The 27602-nt window shown below is 42.2% G+C and overlaps 1 protein-coding gene and 1 pseudogene across 1 annotated transcript in view; both read left to right on the top strand.

The window, feature by feature from the left end:
- WNK3 (WNK lysine deficient protein kinase 3) overlaps nucleotides 1-27602 on the top strand; it is a 176801-nt gene that overhangs the window by 124661 nt on the left and 24538 nt on the right. The window contains exons 13-20 of the mRNA XM_066249044.1: nucleotides 5736-5891; nucleotides 5973-6024; nucleotides 8453-8590; nucleotides 9363-10306; nucleotides 15945-16035; nucleotides 16570-16700; nucleotides 18322-18944; nucleotides 21621-21835. Coding sequence (XP_066105141.1) covers nucleotides 5736-5891; nucleotides 5973-6024; nucleotides 8453-8590; nucleotides 9363-10306; nucleotides 15945-16035; nucleotides 16570-16700; nucleotides 18322-18944; nucleotides 21621-21835 — 2350 coding nt within the window. The remainder of the gene's footprint in view (nucleotides 1-5735; nucleotides 5892-5972; nucleotides 6025-8452; nucleotides 8591-9362; nucleotides 10307-15944; nucleotides 16036-16569; nucleotides 16701-18321; nucleotides 18945-21620; nucleotides 21836-27602) is intronic.
- Nucleotides 3992-4550, top strand: LOC136317011 (acireductone dioxygenase pseudogene; annotated as a pseudogene).

Here is a 27602-nt window from a genome sequence, read left to right as displayed (position 1 = left end):
GTTTTTTGACAATTTTATTATGATGTGTCTTGGAGTAGGTCTATTTGGATTGTGGTAATTCAGCATTCTGTTTGCTTCTTTTATTTCAAGCTATAACTCTTCACAGGCTTGGGAAATTCTCATCAATTATTTTTTTGAATAGGCTCTCCATTCCCTTCTCCCTCTCTTCTTCTTCTTCTGATATACTCATTATTCTTATATTGCTTTACTGATGAAGTCAGACAATTCTTGTAGAGCTCTATCATTTTTTTTAAATTTGTGAGTCTCCTCTTCTCTCTGTAGAATCTCTAGTTGTATGTATTTTATGTCATTGATTCTTTCCCCATCTCACTTGTTCTATTAGCTAAACCTGCTACCTCAGTTTTAATTTCCTGTATTAACTTCTTCGTTTTATTTATTTTATTTTATTTATTTTAGAGAGAGATAGAGACAGGGACAGGCCGGCAGGAAGTGAGAGAGATGAGAAGCATCAACTTTTTGTTGCAGCATCTTAGTTGTTCATTGATTCTTTTCTCATATATCCCCTGACTAGGGAGCTCCAGGTGATCCAGTGACCCTTGCTCATGCCAGTGACCTTGAGTTCAAGCCAGTGTCTTTGGGGTTTCAATCCTGGGTCCTCAGTGTCCCTTGTAGACACTCTGTCTACTGCATCACCAACTGGTCAGGCTTCTTCTCTGTTTTTAAAGTTTCAGTCTCCTTGATTGAACTCATTAAGTTGCCTATTGGTGTTTTCTCACATCTCATTAAATATTTTCAGAACTTCATTTTTGAATTATCTACCATTTAACATCAAGGTTTCCATGTGATTGAGATTGTTTTTCTGGAGATTTTTCATTTTCTTTCTGAACTATGTTTCTATGTTGTGTAGCCATGGTATTCAATTTCTTATTCCTTGATGGCATTTGAGAGTGTTGTTGTTAAGAACTCTAAAAAAAATTTGAACAAATGGAAAATAAAAATTTTAAATATACAATTAAGAGCCTGACCAAGTGGTGGCGCAGTGGATAGAGCACCAGACTGGGATGCAGAGGACCCAGGTTCGAGGCCCGAGGTCACCAGCGTGAGCCTAAGGTCACTGGCTCGAGCAAGGAGTCACTTGGTCTGCTGTAGCAACACCCCCCCCCTGGTAAAGGCACAGATGAGAAATCAGTCAATGAACAACTAAGGAACCTCAACAAAGAACTGATGTTTCTCATCTCTCTCTCTTCCTGTCTTTCTGTCCTTATCTGTCCCTCTCTCTGACTTTCTCTGTCTCTGCCACAAAAAATAAATATAATATAATATACAATAAGATATATAAATTCTTTTTTTTTGTTTGTTTTTTTTTGTTTTTTTTTTTTAATTTTTTATTTATTAATTCATTTTAGAGAGGAGAGAGAGTGAGACAGAGAGAAAGAGAGAGAGAGGAAAGGGGGAGGAGCTGGAAGCATCAACTCCCATATGTGCCTTGACCAGGCAAGCCCAGGGTTTTGAACTGGCGACCTCAGCATTTCCAGGTCGACGCTTTATCCACTGCGCTACCACAGGTCAGGCATATATAAATTCTTTTAAAAATGACAAGTTAAAAAGAAAAACCACAGCAAAAAGATTGAAAACAAAAAATTTTTTAAATCAAAAATAAACAAACACCCACAAAAAAGTATAAAATATAAAAATTACAAGTTTTAGCTGTCCTCTGCTGAGATGCTGTCACAATGATGTAGGAGGGACTGCAGTCGCGTCAGTGGGTGGGGCGTGTTATGAGGACTTTACCAGCTTTAGCTTTCCAGCTTTACAGCTCTAGCCATGGCAATCTCAGGTCTCCCGGCACTCCTTCCCACATCTAAACAGACCAGATAACCAGACACAGAGCACCTCTTTTCTTCAGGGGAGAATGTGGCTCTGGAGCATTAGCTATGGGGTCTGTCTCTGCCACTCTCCATATCCACGAGGTGAGGGAGGCGGTATCTGGGAGACTGGGGGCCATACTTTAGTTTTCTCTGTCTCTGCTTAGTGCACTCTGCAGGCAGACTACAGGAACACTGGCCGTGACCCTGTGCTTATCTGCCACTTTGGTTCATTATCTCCTCCTCTGTCCCTCCTTCTCACTGCTCCTTCCAGCAGAAGGAGACCCAGTCAATCTGAGTTTCCCTTTCTACACCCCAGATGAAACCAAATATCCCAAGCTTCCCTCCTCCCCGTAGTTTGGCAGAGAAAGAAAAAAAAAACCAGTCACTCCAGGTTTGTCTTCTCTCTGGAGCAACTGAGAATGTGTTTTTCTTTTTTGTTTGTTTGGGTTTTTTTTGGGGGGGGTGTTGGTTTTCTTAGGTTTTGTTTATTCATTTTTAGAGACAGAGGCGAAAGAGAGAGAAAGGGGAGGAGCAGGAAGCATCAACTCCCATATGTGCCTTGACCGGGCAAGCCCAGGGTTTCGAACCAGCAACCTCAGCATTCCTAGGTTGATACTTTATCCACTGCACCACCACAGGTCAGGCTCGAGAGTGCATTTTATCTTCTGCCCCTCTTTTTAACCTGTCCCAGTGTTAGTCCATTCAGTGCATGGATCTTTCAGGCACAACTGTGAGCCCAGCTGTTTTTTTGGGTTTTTTGCTGCATTATAGTTGTTCAATTTGTTGAAATCTCAAGGGGCGAGATCAGGAGTATTTCTCATGCCACTATTACTCTGACGTTCATTCTTGATCATCTTAAAGATACTTCATTCTGTGATTTGTGATTTAAAATCTTATGGATTTAGACATCTAGTTTTAAACATAAACATTGCCTCAGTTATGTTCTTCAAGTGACAATCAACTTACAGATTGCTAGAAAATTTTTTCAATGCTGGCTTCTTCTAGTCGTGGCCTAATAGGAAAGTTGGTTAGAGCATTGTCCAAATATGCCAAGGTAGTTGGTTCCATCCCTCATCAGGCAATATACAAAAATCAACCAATGAGCCTGACCTGTGGTTTGGCACAATGCATAAAGCATCAACCTGGATTGCAGAGGTCATAGATTCAAAACCCTAGACTTGCCCATGAAAGGTACATAAGACAAGCAATTACTATGAGTTGAGGCTTCCCACTCCTCCCCCGTTTCTCTCTCTTTCTCTCTCTCTCATCTCTCATTTCTCTTAAATTACTGGATAAAATCTTTTAAAAAATTAACCAATGAATGCATGAGTAAATGGAACAAGTTGATCTCTTTCTTTCTCTCTCCTTCTCTCTGTTCCTCTCTCTCAAAAATCAATCAATTGCCTGACCTGTGGTGGCTCAGTGGATAAAGCATCGACCTGGAAATGCTGAGGTCGCCGGTTCGAATCCCTGGGCTTGCCTGGTCAAGGCACATATGGGAGTTGATGCTTCCAGCTCCTCCCCCCTTCTCTCTCTCCCTCTCTCTTAAAAAAAATAAATAAATACGGTTTTTTTAAATGCTGGCTTCTTCTCTTTTTGTTAATGGCAATCTGACAAATATCAGTGTTCTCACAGTAGAATAACTTAATACAGTGGTACCTGAGATACAAATTTAACTTGTTTTGTAACTGAGCTCGTAAGTCAGTCAACTCGTATATCGAACTGCCGATACTGGAACCGTATGCCAACATGCCAACTAGTGGCAGCTTCCCAAATCACGACTCGTATCTCGGAATTTCACTCAGATCTCGAACAAAAATACGGACCAAGTTGCAGATTGTATCTTAAAAAATTCGTATGTTGGGGCAATTCTCCCGGATTGTTCTCCTGCCACCGTGAGGAAGATGAGCCAGAAGAGGCACTGTGTGGGAATACCCAGCGAGCTGAAGGAAAATGAGAAGAAAATGTTCCAGAAACGAAGGTGGCAACCCTGGCAATGTGTGGACGACTTGAGCCCTGCCCCCGCCGGAGTTACAGAAATGCAGGCCCTGCCCCCAGGGTTCAGGTCCCAGGCAGCTCGGTGCCGCCAGCCAGCCTGCCCCCGTTCAGGTCCCGTGCAGGTCCCGTGCAGTTCAGTGCCGCGCGCCCGGTCCAGTCCCAGTATGTTGCAGGCCTGGTACATGGATGACTCTGCCGAGGACCCCTGCTGGCCCCACCGAGCTGAACCCAGCCATCCGGTCAGCCTGGAGCAGCTGCGCCGGCTCGGTGTTCTGTACTGGAAATTGGATGCTGACAAGTATGAGAATGATCCAGAATTAGAAAACATCCGAAAACAGAGAAACTACTCCTGGATGGACATTATAACCATCTGCAGAGATCAACTGCCTAATTATGAAGAGAAGATTAAAATGTTTTATGAGGAGCACTTACACCTGGATGAGGAAATTCGCTATATCTTGGATGGCAGTGGGTATTTCGACGTGAGGAATGAAGAAGACAGGTGGGTCCGGATCGCCGTGGAGAAAGGAGACATGATCACCCTCCCTGCGGGGATCTATCACCGCTTCACATTGGACGAGCAGAACTACGTGAAGGCCATGCGGCTGTTTGTGGGAGAACCAGTGTGGACACCATACAACCGGCCAGCTGACCACTTTGAGGCTCGCAGCCAGTATGTGGCATTCTTGGTGCAGACAGCATAGCCATGCCCCCATGGCCAGCACACCCCTCACGTCTGTGACAATCCTGAACATGATAGTGGCAGACACTCTGTCATGTCCTCCTTGCTTTTATATTGTAGACTTGAGGTTTGGGGAGCTTTCCTCTGTGAGATTATTTGATCAGAATATGTTTTAGGGAAAGGAGCCATAAAACTTGATTTTTATGTAGAAGCAACTGTGAGAATGTGGTCAGTCACATTCCTTTTCTCTCATCCAGTAGCTAGTAGCCCTGTACTGGCATACATTCCACTTGAACTGGGGTGAGTTTCACGTCCCCAGTGTCACTGCCTAGCTGCCCCACCAGGACTTGAGTCCTAGGCTTGTAGCAGACTGCAGATGTGGCCATGTTGTCTGTGAGCAGGCGTAAGAGCAGAGGATAGCACTGGCCCCATACAACACACTCTTCTCCCTGAATGCTGGTGCGGAGTGGGGGTGAGCTCTCATATCGGAACTCTCACAGTTGCTCATGCCACATTCTTGTTTAAAATGAAGTAACTGCCTTAACTTAATGCTCGTGGCTATAGTCACCTTCCATTCAGGTATCTGTGGCTTGTTAAAATCACCTGTTTAGATTCTTTGTGTAAGTTACGTGGCATTTTATTGCTAGTTTGTTAGTTCTGTTGTGTTCTTTGGATCTAAATAAGTAATTTTAACTTGTTAATGTTGTCACCATGGATATAAAATTGTAACTTTATATCAATAAATTCATAATTTTGGCCCTGGCCAGTTGGCTCAGTGGTAGAAGTCCCAGGTTGCCTGGCGTGCAGAAGTCCCGGGTTCGATTCCCGGCCAGGGCACACAGGAGAAGCGCCCATCTGCTTCTCCACCCCTCCCCCTCTCCTTCCTCTCTGTCTCTCTCTTCCCCTCCCGCAGCCGAGGCTCCATTGGAGCAAAGATGGCCCGGGCGCTGGGGATGGCTCCTTGGCCTCTGCCCCAGGTGCTAGAGTGGCTCTGGTCGCAACAGAGCGATGCCCCAGAGGGGCAGAGCATCGCCCCCTGGTGGGCAGAGCATAGCCCCTGGTGGGCTTGCTGGGGGGATCCCGGTCGGGCGCATGCGGGAGTCTGTCTGACTGTCTCTCCCCGTTTCCAGCTTCAGAAAAAAAAATTCATAATTTTTATTGATTCATAATTTATTGAAGAAACTAAATTCATTCTCATGAATAGACTTACTTTTACTTTTGGACAGGTCGAAGATAACTTTGTTTTGGAAAGTGAAAAAGAAAAATTTGTAGAAGAATTGAGGGCTATCGTAGGTCAAGCCCAGGAGATCCTTCATGTCCAGTCTGCTGCAGCAAGAACCACCGGAGTTGACTCTATTTCCGTGGAATCCAACAGTAGTCAAGTAAGAGCAATTTTTTATCAAACAGGTCTTCTGGGATACGTATTGGGAACTTCTTTATTTATCTATTCATTTTTAATTCAGACAGGATCATCTGAACAAGTACAGATAAATTCTGCATCCACTCAAACCAGCAGTAAGTATATTTAATAAAATATACCATTTGGCATTTGAAACAAGACATTTGGAAACTTTAATGTACACATCTTCATTGGGAAAGGTTTTAGCCAATAAACTAATTTGATAAATTGTTAATGTAAGTTTTTCCACTCTGACAGGACTTTATAGTTCAGAAGAAAATATAAGAAGTAAAAAAATTCTCCAAATTTCCTTCAAGTTTTGGTTCCTTTTTAAATTTTTTTTTGGATATTTTTTTAGATTTTATTCATTTTTTTAAAGAGAGGGAGAGTGAGAGAGAGAGGAAAGAGAGAGAACAGGGGGAGGAGCAGGAAGCATCAACTCCCATATGTGCCTTGACCAGGGAAGCCCAGGGTTTCGAACCGGTGATCTCAGCATTCCACGTCGACGGTTTATCCACTGCACCACCACAGGTCAGGCCCTTTTTAAAATTTTTTTAAAGTTTTTATTTTTTAGGTGAGAGTAGCAGAGATTGTGAGGGAGACTCCTACATGTGCCCCAATTGGGCTCCACCCAGCAACTCCATCTGTGGCCAATGCTCGTGTACTGAGCTATTTTTAGCAGCTGAGGCTGACACACTCTGACCAGCCAAGCTATCCTCAGTGCCAGGGGCCACACTCAAACCATTGGAGCCACTGGCTGTGGGAGGGGTAGAGGGAGAGAAGGGTGAAAGGGAGGGGGGAGAAACATGATCACTTCTCTGTGCCCTATCTGGAAATTGAACCTGGGACATCCATACACCAGGTTGACACTCTATCCACTGAGCCACTGGCCAGGGCCTCCCTCATATTTTTTTAGTCATTCATAATCATGATTTCATTCCAGCAGTGATATGCTTCTCCTTGCTCTGATTACTAAGTTTTTGTAAATCAGATACAAGATAAACTTCCAGGGACTAAAAATGGGGTCTGTTTTCTTTGACAACTTTATCTCTCCATTCTTTTCTTTCTTTTTTTTTTTTCTGAAGCTGGAAACGGGGAGAGACAGTCAGACAGACTCCCGCATGTGCCCGACCGGGATCCACCTGGCACGCCCACCAGGGGCGAAGCTCTGCCCACCAGGGAGCGATGCTCTGCCCCTCTGGAGCATCGTTCTGCCGCGACCAGAGCCACTCTAGCGCCTGGGGCAGAGGCCAAGGAGCCATCCCCAGCGCCCGGGCCATCTTTGCTCCAATGGAGCCTTGGCTGCGGGAGGGGAAGAGAGAGACAGAGAGGAAGGAGGGGGGGTGGAGAAGCAAATGGGCGCTTCTCCTATGTGCCCTGGCTGGGAATCGAACCCGGGTCCCCCGCACGCCAGGCAGATGCTCTACCGCTGAGCCAACCGGCCAGGGCTATCTCTCCATTCTTCTCAGCTCTAGTCATGGGTATATTTAGTGTTTTGGGAAGGGGGAGAAGAGCCATAAACAAATGAGGACCTCTGAAGAAATTATAACAACATGAAAAAGTAACAGGTGGTGTACAAGTCATGGAAACATACCATTACCCTGAAATTTAGTTTGTGTTAGAATGCCAGGATTTTCCTCTTCTTTTTCTCATTAGCAAGAGTCTGAGCAGATTTCTGACTGACAAATTGGGGTAATGTTTAAAATAGAATTACTTATGAATTCGTTTACAAAGTAGGTATAAATATTTAGGGGCTTATTTTACAGTACTTTATTTTTTAAGTTGTTTTATAGTAAAATTGACTTTTTTATATTTTGGTGTACAGTTCTGTAAATTTTTTTTTGTGTGTGTGGCAGAGACAGAGAGAGTCAGAGAGAGGGACAGATAGGGACAGACAAACAGGAAGGGAGAGAGATGAGAAACATCAATTCTTCGTTGCAGCTTCTTAGTTGTTCATTGATTGATTTCTCATATGTGCCTTGACAGGGGGTCACAGCAGACCGAGTGACCCCTTGCTCGAGCCAGTGACCTTGGGCTCAAGCTGTTGAGCTTTGCTCAAACCAGATGAGCCTGCGCTCAAGCTGGTGATTTTGGGGTGTCGATTCTGGGTCCTCCACATCCCAGTCCAACGCTCTGTCCACTGCACCAATGCCTGGTCAGGCCAGTTTTGTAAATTTTAAAACTCATGTTGATTTCTGCAAGCACCACCATAATCAGGATATAGAACAGGACACAGTAGGTCTTAATGATAAATAAAAGTGCTTTCCATTCCCCCCCTCAATGTGCCCTGTTTCTAACTGCTATTGATAATAATGTTTGTTTCAGCAGAATATAAACTCCTTCTCTAAAGACATCTTAGGCTTAGTTTTTTTTAGAGTATTTGTCAGCATTGGGAGTTCTGGTCTTATAAATTACACACATCCTAGTGCTGTTGGAAGTGGAGATAAAGGACAAGTTGGTGTTTTAACCTGGTTTCCTTAGTCAGTAGGCAAACATACAGACAATTGCTTAGCATATTAAATTTTGCTATTTTTTTTTCTACAGATGAATCTGCTCCTCAGTCGTCCCCAGTTGGTCGGTGGCGATTTTGTATCAATCAAACAATAAGAAACCGTGAGGCTCAATCTCCTCCTTCTCCTCAGCAGTCCATATCTTTAGTTCCTGGGCTGTATCCACTTTCTAGTAAGCGCTCGTTCTCTGCCAAGTTTATGCAGACTTGCAGAATGGAGGTGCATGATATGTACCGTATCTTTAACTTATTTTCACGGATATTTTGTGCTTGTAAGATTTTCATAAGCATTTATGAAGAAGTTAATACTAGGGTATAATTTAAGCTGTTTTTATTTAATAGTCATGTAAAAAAAGGTTTCTTTTTCTCTTTTTTTTTTCTGTATTTTTTCTGAAGCCAGAAACGGGGAGAGACAGTCAGACTCCCGCATGCACCCGACCGGGATCCACCCGGCACGCCCACCAGGGGGCGACACTCTGCCCACCAGGGGGCGATGCTCTGCCCCTCAGAGCATCGCTCTGTTGCGACCAGAGCCACTCTAGCGCCTGGGGCAGAGGCCAAGGAGCCATCCCCAGCGCCCAGGCCATCTTTGCTCCAGTGGAGCCTCGCTGCGGGAGGGGAAGAGAGAGACAGAGAGGAAGGAGAGGGGGAAGGGTGGAGAAGCAGATGGGCGCTTCTCCTGTGTGCCCTGGCCGAGAATCGAACCCGGGACTTCTGCACGCCAGGCAAACGCTCTTCCACTGAGCCAACCGGCCAGGGCCGGTTTTTTTTCTCTTGACAGGTTGAATTCTGTGTATTTTGAGTCTTATTTACAAAAGTACATTAATACAAGGTCTCATTTGTGTCTTGTTCTTCCTGTTCATTTTTTCGGGGGGGTGGGTGGGTAGGATTCCATGCTCTGTTACTTACAATGTGTGCTTAGGACATTCTTTGTTATTGTTCCAGGTCCAACAAAAACAAATGATAAGGAATTATCACAGGACACACTGCTTACTCTAGAAAATAATCCGTGCCAGCGTGAACTTTTTACCTCCAAGTCAGAACGCAAGGATGTAGTTGATGGTAAGATTTCTGAATGTGCTAGTGTAGAAACCAAGCAGCCAGCTATACTTTATGAAGTGGAAGAGGACAGGCATATAATGGCACCAGTTGCTAGTAATTCCACTTACTCTGCTACTTCAGTTTGTACAGTTCCATCTGAATGTGAGGGACTTGCCAACCAAGCAGGAATATTTCTATCTGTGTATCCATGTTATCAAGCTGCCAGTCCAGCTAATGTACTTATGGCACCTCCTGGCGAGTCAACTCAGATGGCTGGTAACTCTTTTAAAACTTCAGCATTTATGTCTGATCAGAAGCCTCAGTCCTTGTCAGTGCAGCAGCCAACTATGGATGCAGAGTTCATTTCCCAAGAAGGAGAAACTACAGTGAACAATGAAGCAAGTTCTCCAAAGACGGTCATTCCCACTCAGACCCCTGGCCTTGAACCAACTACCTTTCTACCCACTACTGTCCTGGAATCAGATGGGGAAAGACCTCCAAAAATGGAATTTGCGGATAACCGAATTAAAACTCTGGATGAAAAATTAAGAAACTTGCTCTATCAGGAGCATAGCATAACTAGCATCTATCCTGAGAGCCAGAAAGATACCCAAAGCATAGACTCTCCATTTTCTTCCTGTGCTGAAGATGTACTCTCATGTCCAGTGCCAGAAGTCATAGCCGTCAGTCACTGTGGAATTCAAGACAGTCCTGCACAGTCCCCTCATTTTCAGCAGACAGGCTCTAAGATTCTGTCCAATGTAGCTGCCACTCAGTCTGCTAACGTATCAGTATTCAAAAGGGACCCGAATGTGATAACATCTGTACCCAGCGAGTTATGTTTACATGTAAGTATAATTCTTTCAAACCAGTTTCTTATCCTGTACCTTTAAAGAAATGCATTCTTTTCTAAAATTCCATCCTTGGAATGGCATTGTCTATGTCACAAGATTCTGAGAGTACAGATACCAAGAAAGCCGTGACTTGGGTGCAGGTGCCTAGACCTTCTCCATAGAGGTAGTAGAAGTATCTTTGGTGAGAGAGCCCTCTGGTGAATTCCTCAGAACTTGCGAGCAGTGTCTGTTTTTGTATTAATGACCGGAACAAAACTGATTTATAAATTTAGTTTTAGTGGATAGGAAAAACTTACTTTTAGATCTCTACTTTAAAATGCCTGTTATAAGTTTCCTTTGTAAGAATTTTATATGGTTTTGATTTAATCTTGTTTTCTAAATCTTTACTGCTGTATCTGCTTATTATTATTATATAAGTAGTATTTGCCTGTATATAGAGTAAAATCTACCCTACTCCAAAATTTATAGACATAGCTGTTAATTTTTCCAGACATGGTTTTAACTAACATACACATATTTATCTAGACATATTTCTTTATATGTATTATATATTTACCAAGACATAGATACATATTATATATTTATTTACATATGCTTTATATACATTTGCGGGTCTGCATTTTTTTTTCACTTATTGTGGACTGTTCATGTCAGTACAACATAATTCCACCTCACAACTTTTAAAAACAAATTTATTGATTGATTTTTGAGAAAGAGAGGAAGAAAGATAGGAACATCAATCTGCTTCTGTATGTGCCCCAACTGGGGATCGAACTGGCAACCTCTGCACATCAGGATGATGCTCTAACCAACCAGGCTATCTGGCCAAAGCAACTTTTTTATTTTTTTAATGTTTATTTTATTGATTTTTTTGGAGAGAAAGAAATAGAGAGAGACAGAGACAGGAACATGAATCTGTTACTCTATGTGCCCTGACTGGGGATCGAACTAGCAACCTCTGTACTTCAGGACAATGCTCTAACCAATCAAGCTATCAGGCCAGGGCTTGCTTACTTTTTTATTTTTTATTATTATTATTTATTTATTTATTTGTATTTTCTGAAGTTGGAAACGGGGAGGCAGTCAGACTCCTGCATGCACCTGACCGGGATCCACCCAGCACACCCACCAGGGGGTGATGCTCTGCCCACCAGGGGGCGATGCTCTGCCCATCTGGGGCTTTGCTCTTTTGCAACCAGAGCTACTCTAGCGCCTGAGGCAGAGGTCACAGAGCCATCCTCAGTGCCCGGGCCAACTTTGCTCCCATGGAGCCTTGACTGCGGGAGGGGAAGAGAGAGACAGAGAGGAAGGAGAGGGGGAGGGGTGGAGAAGCAGATGGGCGCTTCTCCTGTGTGCCCTGGCCGGGAATCAAACCCTGGATTCCTGCACGCCAGGCCGACACTCTACCACTGAGCCAATCGGCCAGGGGACTACTTAACTTTTTTTAAACAATGGCATAATATTTTATTGAATAGATATAATTTAAATATTTACTTTTTGATAAACTAGTAATTGAAATTATTTAATTAATATATAAAGATGAAAGTAATTTAGAAGTATAGAAAATTTAAAGTAATTGTTTTGTTAATACCCTCCCACACCCTGTTGCACTCCCCAAACACTGTTAAGTTTTCATTTTAATTCTTGTGCTCATTGCCATTAGTAATTTGTAAATAATATATTTATTAATTTATTTTTCAATTTAATAATTTGAGACAATACCTACTGACTCACTGCTATGAAGGGTGTGGAAATTACACTTTCCCTTTCCTCAACTTTTCTTCCTTGTATATTTCCCAGGTTTTTTATTTTTATTTAGAAACTAAATTTAATGGGATGACATTGGTCAATAAGTGTGCATAGGTTCACCTGACCTGTGATGACACAGTGGATAGCGCCTCAACCTGAAATGCCGAGGTTGCTGTTTTGAGGCCCCAGGCTTGCCTGGTCAAGACACATATGTGAAGCAACTATTATCAGTTGATGCTTCCTGCTCCTAACTGCCTTCTCTCTCTCTCTCTCTCTCTCTCTCTCTCTCCTCTTTTTAAAATCAATAAATAAAATCTTAAAAAAAAGAATACAGAAATTTCAGGTGAACATTTCTGTAGCATTTGAAATGTTGATTGCATTGTGTGCCCATCACCCAATGAGATTTCTTGTTTGTTGCTTTGTGAATAATATACATAATGACTGTAACCTTTCTCTGGTAATTTTGAGAAGGCATGAGACATGCTTCCTGGCACTGGATTGCACCTCATCTCTAATGCTGCCTAGAGGTTGGTCCAGTAGCTAGTCTTTAAAGGTAGAAGAGCATCCCCTTCCTCCTGGATGTTGTCTTTTTCCTGCATCGCTGACCTTTCTCGTGGCCACAGTCATTTTCCTATTACCACTCTTCTTTAGGAGCAGCTGCCTCTGCTATCTTTTGCTTCCTGTGGAGGTGGGGAGGGGAGGACCTGAACTGCCTGGCTGTTCGTTCTTTAGTACCCCAAGCAGTTCACTCTTCTACTCAGTGTATCTACTGAGCAGTGAATAAGTCAAGATCTGTTTTTGTGGAGCTCACAAAATTCTAATAGAAGGCCCTGGCCGGTTGGCTCAGCGGTAGAGCGTCGGCGCTGCGTGCGGGGGACCGCGTTCGATTCCCGGGCACACAGGAGAAGCGCCCATCTGCTTCTCCACCCCTCCCCCTCTCCTTCCTCTCTGTCTCTCTCTTCCCCTCCCGCAGCCAGGGCTCCATTGGAGCAAAGATGGCCCCGGCGCTGGGGATGGCTCCTTGGCCTCTGCCCCAGGCGCTAGAGTGGCTCTGGTCGCGGCAGAGCGACGCCCCCTGGTGGGCGTGCCAGGTGGATCCCAGTCGGGCACATGCAGGAGTCTGTCTGTCTCTCCCCGTTTCCAGCTTCAGAAAAAAAAAATTCTAATAGAAGAAGATAGACCCTAAAAAATAAAGTAGTTAAAGTAAAGGCTATGATAGAAAGACCAGGGGACTATTTTATACAGGGTAGTCAAAGAAGGACTTGTATTTGTTGGTGACATTCACAGGTAGAAGCCTGTCCAAGGAACCAAAAGAAGGCCATGTGTAGGAGGGTGTTGAGAAGACGTTGAAGAGGCAAACAGGAGACAGGTCATGAAGAACTTTGCAAGCATTCTAACCAATCATTCATTCTTTTGGTTGGCCAGGACTCTCCTGCTAACCATATCTGCCACTCGAATTTGCAGCATTTTGAAACAGTTCCTGCATATGTTATGGCCTGCTTTTCCCTCTTTTAATTATAGATGTATATGTCTATATCTGTTATTCCTGTCATGTCTATGGATTTGAATTGGTAAAGGAGGCTAGAGGTTGCATTTACTTCACCATATTGATCCAGTTATTACTTATGAAAAATCTTTTCTATAATTTCAGTTGGACCAATACAACACTTTCTAATTTGTAATATTATTGAGAATATTTTTCCTCTTCATGAAGGTAGTATTATTACTGTTCCAAAATGGGACTTTGGAAAATAAAAACTGACTGTTCAGAATTGTATTTTTAATAACTGCTGACCTGCCCTAAGTGTTCAGAATTCTTACCCAAGACTCCAGTACACTTAGGGCCGCTTAGGCTGTCTTCCTTAAGACAGATGCTAAATTGCATTCCTTGAGCTTTTAAATACTCTTAACCTTCTAGATTAGTAGTGACCATCCTCATGTTTGCCAGAGTATCTTTGGTTGTGTAAATTAATTTCTTTATATTAGTTATTATAGGGAATTTATTGTTAAATTACTCATTTAGAATACAACAATTAATTCTGGCTTTTTAAAAATTTATTTTATTGATTTTAGAGAAAGGGAGGGAGAGGCAGACAGACAGACAGAAATATTAATTCCTTTCTGTATGTGCCTTGACTGGGAATCTACCCAGCAACCTTTGTATATTGGGACAGTGCTCTAACAAACTGAGCCATCTGGGTTACTTCTCACTTTTTTTAGAAAAGGGATAGGAGGACAAGAAGAGGAAGAATGATTTTACTGCCATTCTTTACAATTTAACAATTGTAAACAATTGTTATGGCCTGATGTTAACAATTTTTTTTTGACAGAGAGGGACAGATACAGACAGACAAGAAAGGAGAGAGATGAGAAGCATCAGTTCTTTATTGCTGCATCTTAGTTATTCACTGATTGCTTTCTCATATGTGCCTTGAGTGATTCCTTGCTCAAGACAGCAACCTTTGGGCTCAAGCCAGCAAGCATGGGGTCATGTCGATGAGCCCACACTCAAGCGAGCAACCTCAGGGTTTCAAATCTGGATCCTCTGCTTTCCAGTCTGAGGCTGTATCCACTGTGCCACCACCTGGTCAGGCCTGATGTTCACAATTTTTAAAGTATGAATTTGAGATGATTTCAGATCCATTGTAGATTTCTGTGTGCTTACATAACATAAGAAAATTGATTTGGTAATATTCCCCTGTAAATTTAAATGTCTAGTTATCTTTTTTTTCTTTTTTTGTGTGTTTTTCTTAAGTGAGAAGCAGGGAGGCAGGTTCTCGCATGTGCTTGACTGGTATCCACCCAGCAAGTCCACTAGGGGGTGATGCTCTGTTGTAACCCAAGCATTTTAGTGCCTGAGGCGAGGCCACGGTGCTGTCCTTAGCACCCGGGTTAACCTGCTTCACTGGAGCCTTGGCTGCAGGAGGGGAAGAGAGAAATAGAAAGGAAAGTGGGAGGGGTGGAGAAGCAGATGGTCACTTCTCCTATGTGCCCTGATCAGGAATTGAACCCGAGACATCCACACGCCAGGCAGATGCTCTACCACTGAGTTAACCAGCCAGGGCCTAGTTATCTTGTTTTTCTATGTTATTATTCATGTTAGGCATTTTTGACTGCCTTAAATAACAAATATAAATAATTTTCAGTTTAAGAGTATAGGGTTTCAGGAACCTTCTTTGTTTTTTACAGTAAATTAGTACATGTGAAGGAAATTTTAATTTTCAGTTTTCAAAGTTGTCAATAAGGAAAAATAGTCTGACTTGTGGTGACACAGTGGATAAAGCGTCTACCTGGAATGCTGAGGTAGCTGGTTCGAAACCCTGGGCTTGTCTGGTCAAAGCATATATAGTAGTTGATGCTTCCTGCTCCTCCCCACTTCTCTCTCTCTCTTTCTCTCTAAAATGAATAAATAAAATCTAAACAAACAATAAGGAAAAATATTCTAGGGTAGGAGATTAATATTCTTGACTTATCTGAAATTAAAATAATACTTTTAGGTCTGACCTGTGGTGGCACAGTGAATAAAGTGTTGACCTGGAACGCTGAGGTCGCTGGTTTGAAACCCCAGGCTTGCCTGGTCAAGTCACATATGAGAGTTGATGCTTCCTGCTTCTCTCTCCCTTCTCTCTCGCTCTCTCTCTCCTCTATAAAAAGAAATGAATAAAAAAATATTTAAATATTTTTAAAGAAAAGGGAAGGCTTAATTCCTATGAATTGAATACTTCAGGTTCCATCTGAAATAGTACTACTAATGCAGGTATACATAGCATTCTATTTTTTTTATTACTGATCAGCCTATACAGGAAACTGCAATGGTGTAAACAACTTTTACACCTTACCTAAATTATTACCATTTTGATTTTTCTCTTTTTGTGTCCATTAGGAGATGTCCCAAGATGCTTCACTACCAGGGGATCCAGAAGCCTATCCTGCTGCTGTGTCAAGCGGTGGAGCCACTCATCTGCAGACAGGAGGTGGATATTTTGGCCTAAGCTTTACTTGTCCTAGTCTCAAAAATCCTATTAGCAAGAAATCCTGGACTCGCAAATTAAAAAGCTGGGCATACAGGCTACGGCAGTCAACCAGCTTTTTCAAGAGATCAAAAGTCCGTCAAGGTAGTGTGCTTACAGTCAGGGACATAGACTAGGTAACATCACTTTTCATTTACTTATGTTTAGTTCTTTGTTTTCTTTGTTCATACACAAATCTTACCACTTTTTCCATGTAGCCCATGTATGGGACACATCACACTGTCATTGCCATTTTATTTTTCCTTTTGTAAATAATTTGATTTTGCAGTTACTCATTTCATATAGATACTAAGTCTTGGGATAAATCTTGCAATGTCTGATTTAGAATTAGGGACTTATATAATTTTGCTTATTACATTAACACTTTTTAATTATATAGCCAGAGTAAAGCTTTTTCTACTTCAATTTTGGTAATGCAAACAAATTTAGTCTTAAACAATTTTATCTTTTCTGCTTACAATCTGGCAAAACTTGCAGTGGAAACAGAAGATGTAAGATCAACAGTTGCTCCTGATCCCATTCCCATGAGAGAAGAGCCCGCAGCTGATACTAAGGCTCTGAGTAGAAGTAAAGCCATGAGTGGATCATTTCAACGGGGCCGGTTCCAGGTTTGTGTTTTTGGTTGAATCCTTATCTACAAGACTATTATAAATAGGTAATAGTATTGAAAACATTGGTCTGTAGAGGATACTTATTTGAAATGTAGATCATTGTCATATTTGATTTGCATCCCCTCACCTTTTTTTTTTTTTTTTTTTTTACAGGGACAGAGAGAGAGTCAGAGAGTCAGAGAGAGGGACAGACAGGGACAGGGAGAGATGAGAAGCATCAATCATCAGTTTTTTGTTGCGACACCTCAGTTGTTCATTGATTGCTTTCTCATATGTGCCCTGACCGTGGGGCCACAGCAGACCGAGCAACCCCTTGCTCGAGCCAACGACATTGGGTCCAAGCTGGCGAGCTTTTTGCTCAAGCCAGATGAGCCCGTGCTCAAGCTGGCGATGTTGGGGTTTCGAACCTGGGTCCTCCGCATCCCAGTCCGACGCTCCATCCACTGCACCACCGCCTGGTCAGGCACCCCTCACCTTTTGAAGGGATCCAGTAAAGGTGTCTAATGAAATGAGAGTTTTAGTAGCTGGAAGAGAGCAGAGAAATGGATAATTTTGTGGTGGGAGGTTGGGTCATCTTTTTTATTTTATTTTATTTATTTATTTTTTTCTATTTTTCTGAAGTTGAAAACGGGGAGGCAGTCAGACAGACTCCTGCATGCGCCCGACCGGGATCCACCCAGCATGCCCACCCGGGGGCGATGCTCTGCCCATCTGGGGCGTTGCTCTGTTGCAACCAGGGCCATTCTAGCGCCTGAGGCAGAGGCCATGGAGCCATCCTCAGTGCCTGGGCCAACTTTGCTCCAATGGAGCCTTGGCTGTGGGAAGGGAAGAGAGAGACAGAGAGGAAGGAGAGGGGGGGGTGGAGAAGCAGATGGGCGCTTCTCCTGTGTGCCCTGGCTGGGAATCGAACCCAGGACTCCTGCATGCCAGGCCGATGCTCTACCACTGAGCCAACCAGCCAGGGCTGGGTCATCTTTTTTATAAATCCAAGTTCATGTATGTCTTTTAGAATCTTAACATCTTTAATTATGCAATTCTTTTTAATTGTGGAGTTTTATTTGAGTAATATGAAGCTAACTCTTTACCTAAGGGGTCCAATTGAAAGACTGTGAGGCTGACCAGTTGCTGTGCAATGGACAGAGCTACTAACATGATGCAACTATGAGCTGACGTGTTGATGCTTCTCATCTCTCTCCCTTTCTGCCTGTCTCCCTCTTCTTTCTCTTTCTCTCTCTCTCAAAAAAAGGACTTTGAATTTAGGTTGAATATGGGGAGTATAGATGAGGATTTTTTTTTAGATTTTATTTCTTGATTTGGGGGGGAGAGAGTAAGTCTAAGGAGAAGCAGGAAGCATCAACTCACAGTAGGTGCTTCCTATATGTGCCTTGACTGGGCAAGCCTGGGGTTTTGAACTGGTGGCCTCAGCATTCCAGGTCAATGCTTTATCCACTGCGCCACCACAGGCCAGGCTAGATGGGGATTTTTAAGTTTTGGTATTGTTGATCTGTGTACATAACAAGCAGAACATCCATTTGTGCCATATATTGATACTAAATTTCTTTGTGGGTTTATTCTTTAGTCATGCAGAGCCAGCCACTTTTGCCTTTTTGTATCTCAGGTGATTACAGTTCCTCAACATCAGGCAGAGAAGGTGACATCTTTTGGAATAGAACACAGACCAGCCTTCAATGAAATCACCAGCCATTCTAGTGAAGAAGCTCTAGCCTTTACTGAAACATCTAAGGCTCAGTTGGTAGAAATGGAACCTGCCACACACAATCCACCAACTTTATTTTCTCCTCAGAAATCACAAGTTCTTCATGCAACCTTTAAGGAACTTAAAAAAATACCCAAACAAGGTGACAACTTCTCATCTTTCAGCACAGCTTGTGAGAGTGATGTATCTTCTATAACACCAGAAAAAGAATTGGAAGAAAATTCAACCACAGGAAGTAGCATGCAGTGTGGATCTGAACCATTGCTTAAAGAGAGAAAGACACTTACTACTGGGAAACAGGAGAGCTCTGACAGTGAATTTTTTACCACTCTTTCAGGCAGAGGAAACTCAGTGGCAAAGACCTATCCGGAGAGTAATCAGTGCTTGCCACTCCGTGAAGAAAAAGCCTATGCTCAAACACAGAGCTCACTCTTCTATTCTCCATCTTCTCCCATGAGCAGTGATGATGAGTCAGAAATAGAAGACGAGGACTTAAAGGTGGAGCTTCAGAGATTACGAGAAAAGTAAGAACTGTTTCTCTTTTGACACCTATCTAGTTGCTCTTGGTTTGATAGAACTAAGTGTTTGATTGTTAGCTAATTTAGGACTGGTGACATTTTAATGATTGAAAACTTTTTTTATAATTGAAACCTACAAAGACAGCCTCAGATTCAACAGGTAATTAACTCAGTTCCACAAGACTAACCTCCCCACATATGCCAATCACATGTCCAGGTATGCTTCTGACTAGTCTGTTATAAATTAGAACACTTCCTCAGTTCGTACAGTTTGCTAGAGTGGCTTATAGAACTCAAGACAGCAGTTTACTTAGTAGATTATAGGTTTATTATAAAAGGATACATCGCAACAGCCAGATGGCAAAGTATAGAGGAAGGGCCATGGCATTTCCATGCCCTCTCTTGAATGTGTGCCCTCTCCAGCACCACCATGTGTTCACCAACCTGGAAGCTCTGAACCTCGTAATAAAGTCATTTTTATAGAAGCTTCATTTTGATAGGTATGGTTGATAAATCATTGGCTATTAGTAATTAATTTAATCTCCAGCCTTTCCCCTTAATAGAGTCGGGGGAGGGGCTGAAAAGTCCCACTCTGTAGTCACTTGGTAGGTTCCTCTGGCAACCAGCCCCCATCTTTAGGGACCTTTCCAAAAATCACTTCATTAACCTCGACTCCAGTATTAGATTGCGTATCATCTTTGGTTATGAGCAATGAGACACTCCTTTCACCTTTTATCACTGGAGCTATTTCAGGAACTAGAGCTATTTGGGGACAAAAGACCAAATAATATAACAAAAGATTCTCTCATTGCTCTCATCACTTAGAAAATTAGAAGGGGTTTAGGAGCTGGGTGCCAGGAACAGGGACAAAGACTATATATATATATATATATATATATATATATATATATATATATATATATATATATAATTATAAATGATAATATCACAACAGTAAAAAGCGCAAAAAACAATCTTCTTTTCTCATGCCCTAATCTAATTTCTCAGAGGCAACTGCTTTGAACTATTTGGTATATATACTGTCTGTCATTTTTCTATGCATTTACAAATATTTAGTTTTTGCTTTTGACAAAAGTGGGATTATAACATACATGTTATTCTACAGTTTGATTTAACATTGTCACCTGTATATATTCATGTTTGCACAAATAATCTTTATTCCATACACTAAAATAGCATGTAGCCATTTAAAGTTTATTTAATCTCTCCTTAATGACATTTCAGTTAGTTGTATCACATTTTGCTTATGTAAACAATGAAGTGAATGCCTGACCAGTGGTGGCACAGTGGGCGGAGCATTGACGTGGAATGCTGAGGTCCCATGTTCGAAACCCTGAGGTCACTGGCTTGAGTGCAGGTTCATCCGGCTTGAGCGTGGGTTTGTTGGCTTGTTGGCTTGAGCCCGCTGGTCAAGGCACGTATGAGAAGCAATCAATGAATAACTAAAGAGTGATACAACTACCAGTTGATGCTTCTCATCTGTCTCCCTTCCTGTGTATCTGTCTGTCTCTCTGTCTCTCTTTTTTTTTTCTCGCTAAAAAAACAAATAATAAAGTGAACATCCTTATTTTTTCATATTTAAGCAAGTATTATTGTAAAATCAATACCTAAAAGTGGAATTGCTGGGTTAAAAGGTACATACACTTTAAATGATAAATACTGCCAAAATTCTTATCAAATATAGCACACCAAACAAAAGTATATGCAAGTGCCTGTTTTCCCACTTTTAGTTTTATTCCAGTCAGATGACTTCATTTTTTAAATTGTGTTCCTGATTCATAGTGAGGTTGTACATCATCTCACATTTATTGGCTCTTTGATTTCCTCCTTTTTGGAGTTGCCTTTCTATATTCTTTCCTCTCTTTCTATAAGGTTATTTCTTTTTTTCTTACTGACTTTAGGAACTATTTCTATATTCTAAACCTTTTACTCTATAATACAAATACTTTCTTCCTGTTTATACCTGCAACAAATCATAAAGGAAAGATAATCAATGCTATGTGACTTTCAATTTTGTTTTACTGTCTTTCACTATATTGAAGTTTTAGATATTTGTTACTGTCAATTTATTGACCTTTTTTTTTCTTTCTTTATGTCTGATTAGTTTAACAGTATGCTTAAGAAGGCATTTCCCATTTTAAAATTGTGAAAAAATTCTTTATATCCACATTCTTTTTTTTTTTTTTCCCTAAGCTGGAAGCGGGGAGGCAGTCAGACAGACTCCCGCATGCGCCCGACCAGGATCCACCCGGCACGCCCACCAGGGGGCGATGCTCTACCCATCTTGGGGCATCGCTCTGCCGCAATCAGAGCCATTCCAGCGCCTGAGGCAGAGGTCACAGAGCCATCCTCAGCGCGCGGGCAAACTTTGCTCCAGTGGAACCTTGGCTGCGGGAGGGGAAGAGAGAGACAGAGAGGAAGGAGAAGGGGAGGGGTGGAGAAGCAAATGGGCGCTTCCCCTGTGTGCCCTGGCCAGGAATCGAACATGGGACTCCTGCACGCCAGGCCGACGCTCTACCACTGAGCCAACCGGCCAGGGCCTATATCCACATTCTTAATCTAAATTCCTTGTTAAATTTTACTTGTATTGGTGTAGAATTATTTAGCTCATCTATATGGTACCAGTACCATTAAAATGCTTTCTGCATCATTTTTATTTAGACATATTCAGGAGGTAGTAAATCTTCAAACCCAGCAGAATAAGGAGCTGCAAGAGCTCTATGAACGCCTTCGGGCAATTAAAGATAGCAAACTCCAATCATCAGAGATTGCCCTGCCACCTGCATCTTCACCTCGGAGACCAAGATCTTTTAAAAGCAAACTTCGAAGCCGCCCCCAGTCCTTGACCCATGCGGACAGTGGTGCAGTTGCCACAGGTAAATCGATCTTAAAAGTGGTTTTCGAAAGCTGGTTAAAACTCAGCCAAATTAAATAAATAATGATAATCATTTTTGTTGTTGTTGTTTTTTATTGAGCTAAGATGATTTGAAGATGTGCACATTCTGAGATTCTTTTCTACCTTTTTTGGTGTTAAATGTTGTTTTATGAAATGATGAGGATAGATGAGTGATTTTCAAGAGCAGATAAGTGTGTTTCATGTTTTAATTTGGAAAACAAACACCTCAAGGCCTAATATTAATCCCCAAAACAGTTTTGAAATTTTAGCAGTCCATGGCAACTGCTGGTCTAACATTTAGTGGGTTTTTTTTGAGGAGTTTGTTGCTAAGAAAGATAATCTTAAAAGTAGTTGTGTTTTATCTGATATGATCTTTATTACATTTATGAGAATATTAGAAAGTGTACATTTTATTTTTAAAAAAGAGAATCAGTCTCTACTTAACTAATGAAAAGTTGTTAGTTAAGTCAGACTTCCTTGGTTACATGTGCAAAGTCAAGGTGAGGGCTGAAGGTGAACTGTAAGTATATATGTGAGATTTCAGCAGAATTGGTGGTGGGCAGAATAATGGTCCCCGCAAAGATGTCTGTGTGTAAATCCATAGAACCTGTGACTATGTTCATTTATATGGCAAAGGGGAATTGAGTTTGTAGGTGGAATTAAGGGTATTAATCAATGAACTTTAAAATAGGGAGATTTTCCTGGGCCCAGATGGGTCCAATGTAACAAGGGGCCTTCAAAAGAGAAGAGAGAGGCAGAAGAGAGGGTCAGAAAAGATGTGAGAAGGGAAGCAGTGTCAGAGAGATGCAACACTGCTGGCTTTGAAGATGAAGGAAGAGGGCCGCAAACCAAAGAATGTAGGCAACTCCTAGAAGCTGGAAAAGGCCTGGGAGCAGCTCTCCTCTAAGGCCCATAGAAGGACAATGCAGCCCTACCAACACCTTGATTGTAGCCCAATGAGACCCACCCATGTCAGACTTCTAACCTACAGAACTATAAAATAATAAATGTGTGTTATTTTACACCACTAACAATAGAAAACAATACAGAACTTAAAAACAAGAAGTCTACTTTAATGACCCCCAAAAATATTGAACTGAAGAATTAACTTGGAATGAGGGTACCTTTGGGGGTTTAATAGCAGAAGCATGTGGACCTTCAGTCTAATGCTCTACATTTGATTGCAATACTTTATTGTATTCTATTCTGTTCCCAAATGACTTGCTCTTTTAATGTAGTTTCTGTTTTCTAGAACTTTGAATTTCAGGTGCTTTTGGGTTGTTATGATCCAAAATCATTCTTTCAGTTTCAGATAACTGCTTAACTCGCCTTTGTCAGATTCCAGAGAAAGAAAGTTTGACTGGCCGTAACCGGATAGGTCCGTTGCTTAGTGTATCCCGATGCACAGAAGTTGCTTATTCAGTCCCTTGTCAAGATTTATACAGGAACAAATCAGTGCTTCTGTCTTTCTTGCTCTGTCTTTATCTCTCTCTTTCCCCCCTCCTTCTCATTCTCAAATTAATAAAGAAAACTTAAAAAAAGAAAATTTGACCCTGCTTATCTTTTTCATTCCAAGAATTGGGTTAGAGGCCATTGCATCCGTTTTGTGTCTCAGCCTATCAATAGTGGAGGTAGCAACTAGGAATGCCTGGGGACACTCAGCTGGGCCCATACTACCGGTGGGAAGGATATACAGACGTATGCTGTCACAGAACTAGGTCTTGTGGTTCTTATTATAACTTAACATACACCTGAGTGACAACAGTCAAGGAGCACTGAAAAACCAAAGTTTATTATTCATAGGTCCCGAGGAGCACTGAAAAACCAAAGTTTATTATTCATAGGTCCCAAACTGTACATGGCATGCCCGGGGCCACACAGTGCTGGGTGGGGGGGGGGAGAGCAGACCTGTGGTTCTGCCTTCATTGAGGTCTAGGCTGAGGTACTTACAGTTTTGTAGATTCACTGTTTATTGAGGAATTTAAAACATAAGAGTGGGAATTAAGCCACAGGAAGGAAAAGCAGGGTACTGAAAAGATGAGTTATCTAGGTCAACCAGGAATTTCTAAAAAAAAGGCATTTCAGCCTGACCAGGTGGTGGCAGAGTGGATAGAGTGTTGTCCCGGGACGCTGAGGACCCAGGTTCAAAACCCCGAAGTCACCAGCTTGAGTGTGGACTCATCTGGCTTGACTGCAGCCTCAACAGCTTGAGCACAGGATCACCAGCTTAAGTGTGGGATAATAAACATGACCTCATGGTCACTGGCTTGAGCGAGGGGTCAGTGGCTCGGCTGGAGTACCCCGATCAGGACACATATGAGAAAGCAATCAATGAACAACTAAGGTGCCACAATGAAGAATTGATGCATCTCATCTCTCTCCCTTCCTGTCTGTCTGCCCCTGTCTGTCACCCCCCTCCCCTCTCTTTCGCTAAAAAAAAAAAGTATTTCAGGAAGCCTGGCTGTTTTATGTAGTTGTATTGCTGGCAATGTGTATACAGTATGTCCATAAAGTCATGGTACACTTTTGACTGGTCACAGGAAAATAACAAAAGACGGTAAAAACGTGAAATCTGCACCAAATAAAAGGAAAACCCTCCCAGTTTCTGTAGGATGATGTGGCAGCATGTGCGCATGCGCAGATGATGACATAACACCGTGTATACAGCGAAGCAGCCCAAGGCCATGCCAGTCGAGATGTGGACGGTACAGAGGATAGTTCAGTGTGTTCTGTGGCATGCTAAATTCGAATCTGTGACCAAAGTGCAACCTGAATATCGGCACATTTATAACGAAGCACCACCACATAGGAATAACATTACTCGGTGAGATAAGCAGTTGAAGGAAACCGGCAGTTTGGTGGAGAAACCCCGTTCTGGTAGGACATCAGTCAGTGACGAGTCTGTAGAAGCTATACGGGATAGCTACCTAAGGAGCCCTAAAAAATCTGTGCATGAGCCCACATGGAACTGCACTGAATAGGTATGAAACTGGGAGAGTTTTCCTTTTATTTGGTGCAGATTTCACATTTCTATCGTCTTTTGTTGCTTTCCTGTGACCGGTCAAAAGTGCACCATGACTTTACGGACACACTGTATTTGAGATGGTTGTCTTTGAAATGAATGCCTTGGCAATCAAAAACTTAATATTTGCCTGACCAGTGGTGGTCATTGGATAGATTGTCAACCTGATAGGCTGAGGTCCCAGGTTTGAAACCCCAAGGTCCCTGGCTTGAGCAAAGGGTTCCCGACTCAGCTGGAGCTCCCACCCTATCAAGACACATATGAGAAGCAGTCAATGAACAACTAAAGTGATGCAACTACAAGTTGATACTTCTCAACTCTCCCCTTTCCCCTCTCTCTCTCTCTCTCTCTCTCTCTCTCTCTCTCAAGGAAAAAGCTTAATGTTCACAAGGAAAAAAAGAAAAAAAAACACAAGAAAAGCTTAATGTTACACTACCACACCTCTTTCTTTTTTCTTTTTTTTTTAGAGTACATCATCTGTATTTTTTTTTCTGACAGAGACAGAGAGAGAGTCAGACAGAGGGACAGATAGGGACAGACAGACAGGAAGGGAGATAAGAAGCATCAATTCTTTGTTGCGGCTCCCCAGCCGTTCATTGATTGCTTTCTCATATGTTCCTTGAACAGGGGACTACAGCAGAGTGAGTGACATCTTGTTCAAGCCAGCAACCTTGGGGTTTTGAACCTGGGTCCCCTGCTTCCCAGTCTGACGCTCTGTCCACTGTGCCACCGCCTGGTCAGGCTACACACCTCTTTCTAATCAACCACAGCCCGAGGCATAAGATCTCATGGTTAAAACATGGGGGAGGGGTTGATGTTTGGGGTTTTTTTTGCCCTGACTCGATAGCTCAGTTGGTTAGAGCATCATCCTGTTAAGCAAAGTTTACAGGTTCGATATCTGGTCAGGGCACATACAGGAACAGTTCAATGTTTCTCTCTCTGTCTCCCTCTCTCTAGAATCAATAAATTTCAAAAACTTCTCAACATGGCTTTTTTTTCTCTCAGAACATTGTCTTTGAGATTCTTCAAGTTATTTTGTGTTATAATAGCTTCTTCCTTTTTATTGCTAAATAATATTCCATAGTATGGATGTACCATGGAATCCATTCACCCGTTGAAGTACATTTGGATTATTTCCAGTATTGGGTTTTACAAATAAAGTTGCTGTAAATATTCATGTCCACTTTTTTGTTGTTTTTTAGTGAACATAAGTATTCAGTTCATGTGGATAAAATTCACAGAAGATTGCTGAGTCATATGGCATGTACATTTATAAGTTTTAAGAAACTGAGAAAATTTTTTTCCAAGCAGCTATATCATTTTCCATTCCCATCAGCAGTATCTGAAACTTGCAGTTTCTCTGAATGCTCTTCAGCACTTGGTTTTATTGGAATTCTTTATTTCAGCCAATCTACTAGGTGTGTGGCACTATAACATGGTGGGTTTAATTTTCATTTCCTTAGTGGCTAGTAAAGTTGAAATTTTTTTTCTTGTACTCATTGGAAATTAATATAACGCTTTGTTGAAGTGCCTGTTCATCTCTTTTGCCATTTTTCTGTATCCTGGGGTTTTTTTAGAAGGATTTATAAAGGATTGGCATTAATTCTTCCTTAAATATTTGGTTGAATTAAACAGTAAAGCCATCTGGGTCTTGGTGTTATAAATTGGGAGATTTAAAAATACTAATTCAGTCTCTTTGCTTGTTATAGGTCTATTAATATTTTCTCTTTTATTTTTGTGATTTTATAGAAATCTAACCTTTTCCTATAAATTATCTAATTTGTTGGTATATACTTGTTCATAATATTCTCTTATAATCCTTTTTATTTGTGTAAGACTTGTAATGATTTTCCCTCTTTTTTTTTTTTGTATTTTTCTGAAGCTGGAAACAGGGAGAGACAGTCAGACAAACTCCCACATGCGCCTGACCGGGATCCACCCGGCATGCCCACCAGGGGCGATGCTCTGCCCACCAGGGGGTGATGCTCTGCCCCTCCCGAGCGTTGCTCTGCCACGACCAGAGCCACTCTAGTGCCTGGGGCAGAGGCTAAGGAGCCATCCCCAGCGCCCGGGCCATCTTTGCTCTAATGGAGCCTTGGCTGCAGGAGGGGAAGAGAGAGACAGAGAGGAAGGAGGGGGGGTGGAGAAGCAAATGGGCACTTCTCCTATGTGCCCTGGCCGGGAACCCGGGTCCCCCACACGCCAGGCTGACGCTCTACCGCTGAGCCAACCGGCCAGGGCCTCCCTCTTTCATTTTTGATTTTAGTAATTTGAGTCTTCTCTCTTTTTTTCTTGGTCTAGTTAAAGTTTGTCAATTTTGTTGATCTTTAAAAAAAAATCAACTTTTGGTTTTATTGATTGTCTCTTATCTATTTCATTTATTTTTACTCCAATCTATTATTTCCTTCCTCCTATTTGCTTTGAGTTTAGTTTACTTTTCTTATTTCATTCTACAGATCTATACCTAGACACATTGACTTTCATCATTTAATTATGATTGTGTATGTTGACATAAATGTTTAAATGTGTAAAAAATTTTTTTGTATTTTTCTGAAGCTGGAAATGGGGAGAGACAGACAGACTCCCGCATGTGCTCAACCGGGATCCACCCGGCACGCCCACTAAGGGCGAGGCTCTGCCCACCAGGGGGCGATGCTCTGCCCCTCCGAGGCGTCGCTCTGCCACACCAGAGCCACTCTAGCGCCTGGGGCAGAGGCCAAGGAGC

The sequence above is a fragment of the Saccopteryx bilineata genome, chromosome X, assembly GCF_036850765.1.
Source record: "Saccopteryx bilineata isolate mSacBil1 chromosome X, mSacBil1_pri_phased_curated, whole genome shotgun sequence".
Classification (NCBI taxonomy): Eukaryota; Metazoa; Chordata; class Mammalia; order Chiroptera; family Emballonuridae; genus Saccopteryx; species Saccopteryx bilineata.
Note: the sequence above shows the minus strand (reverse complement) of the source record. Positions and strands in the feature narration are given on the sequence as shown.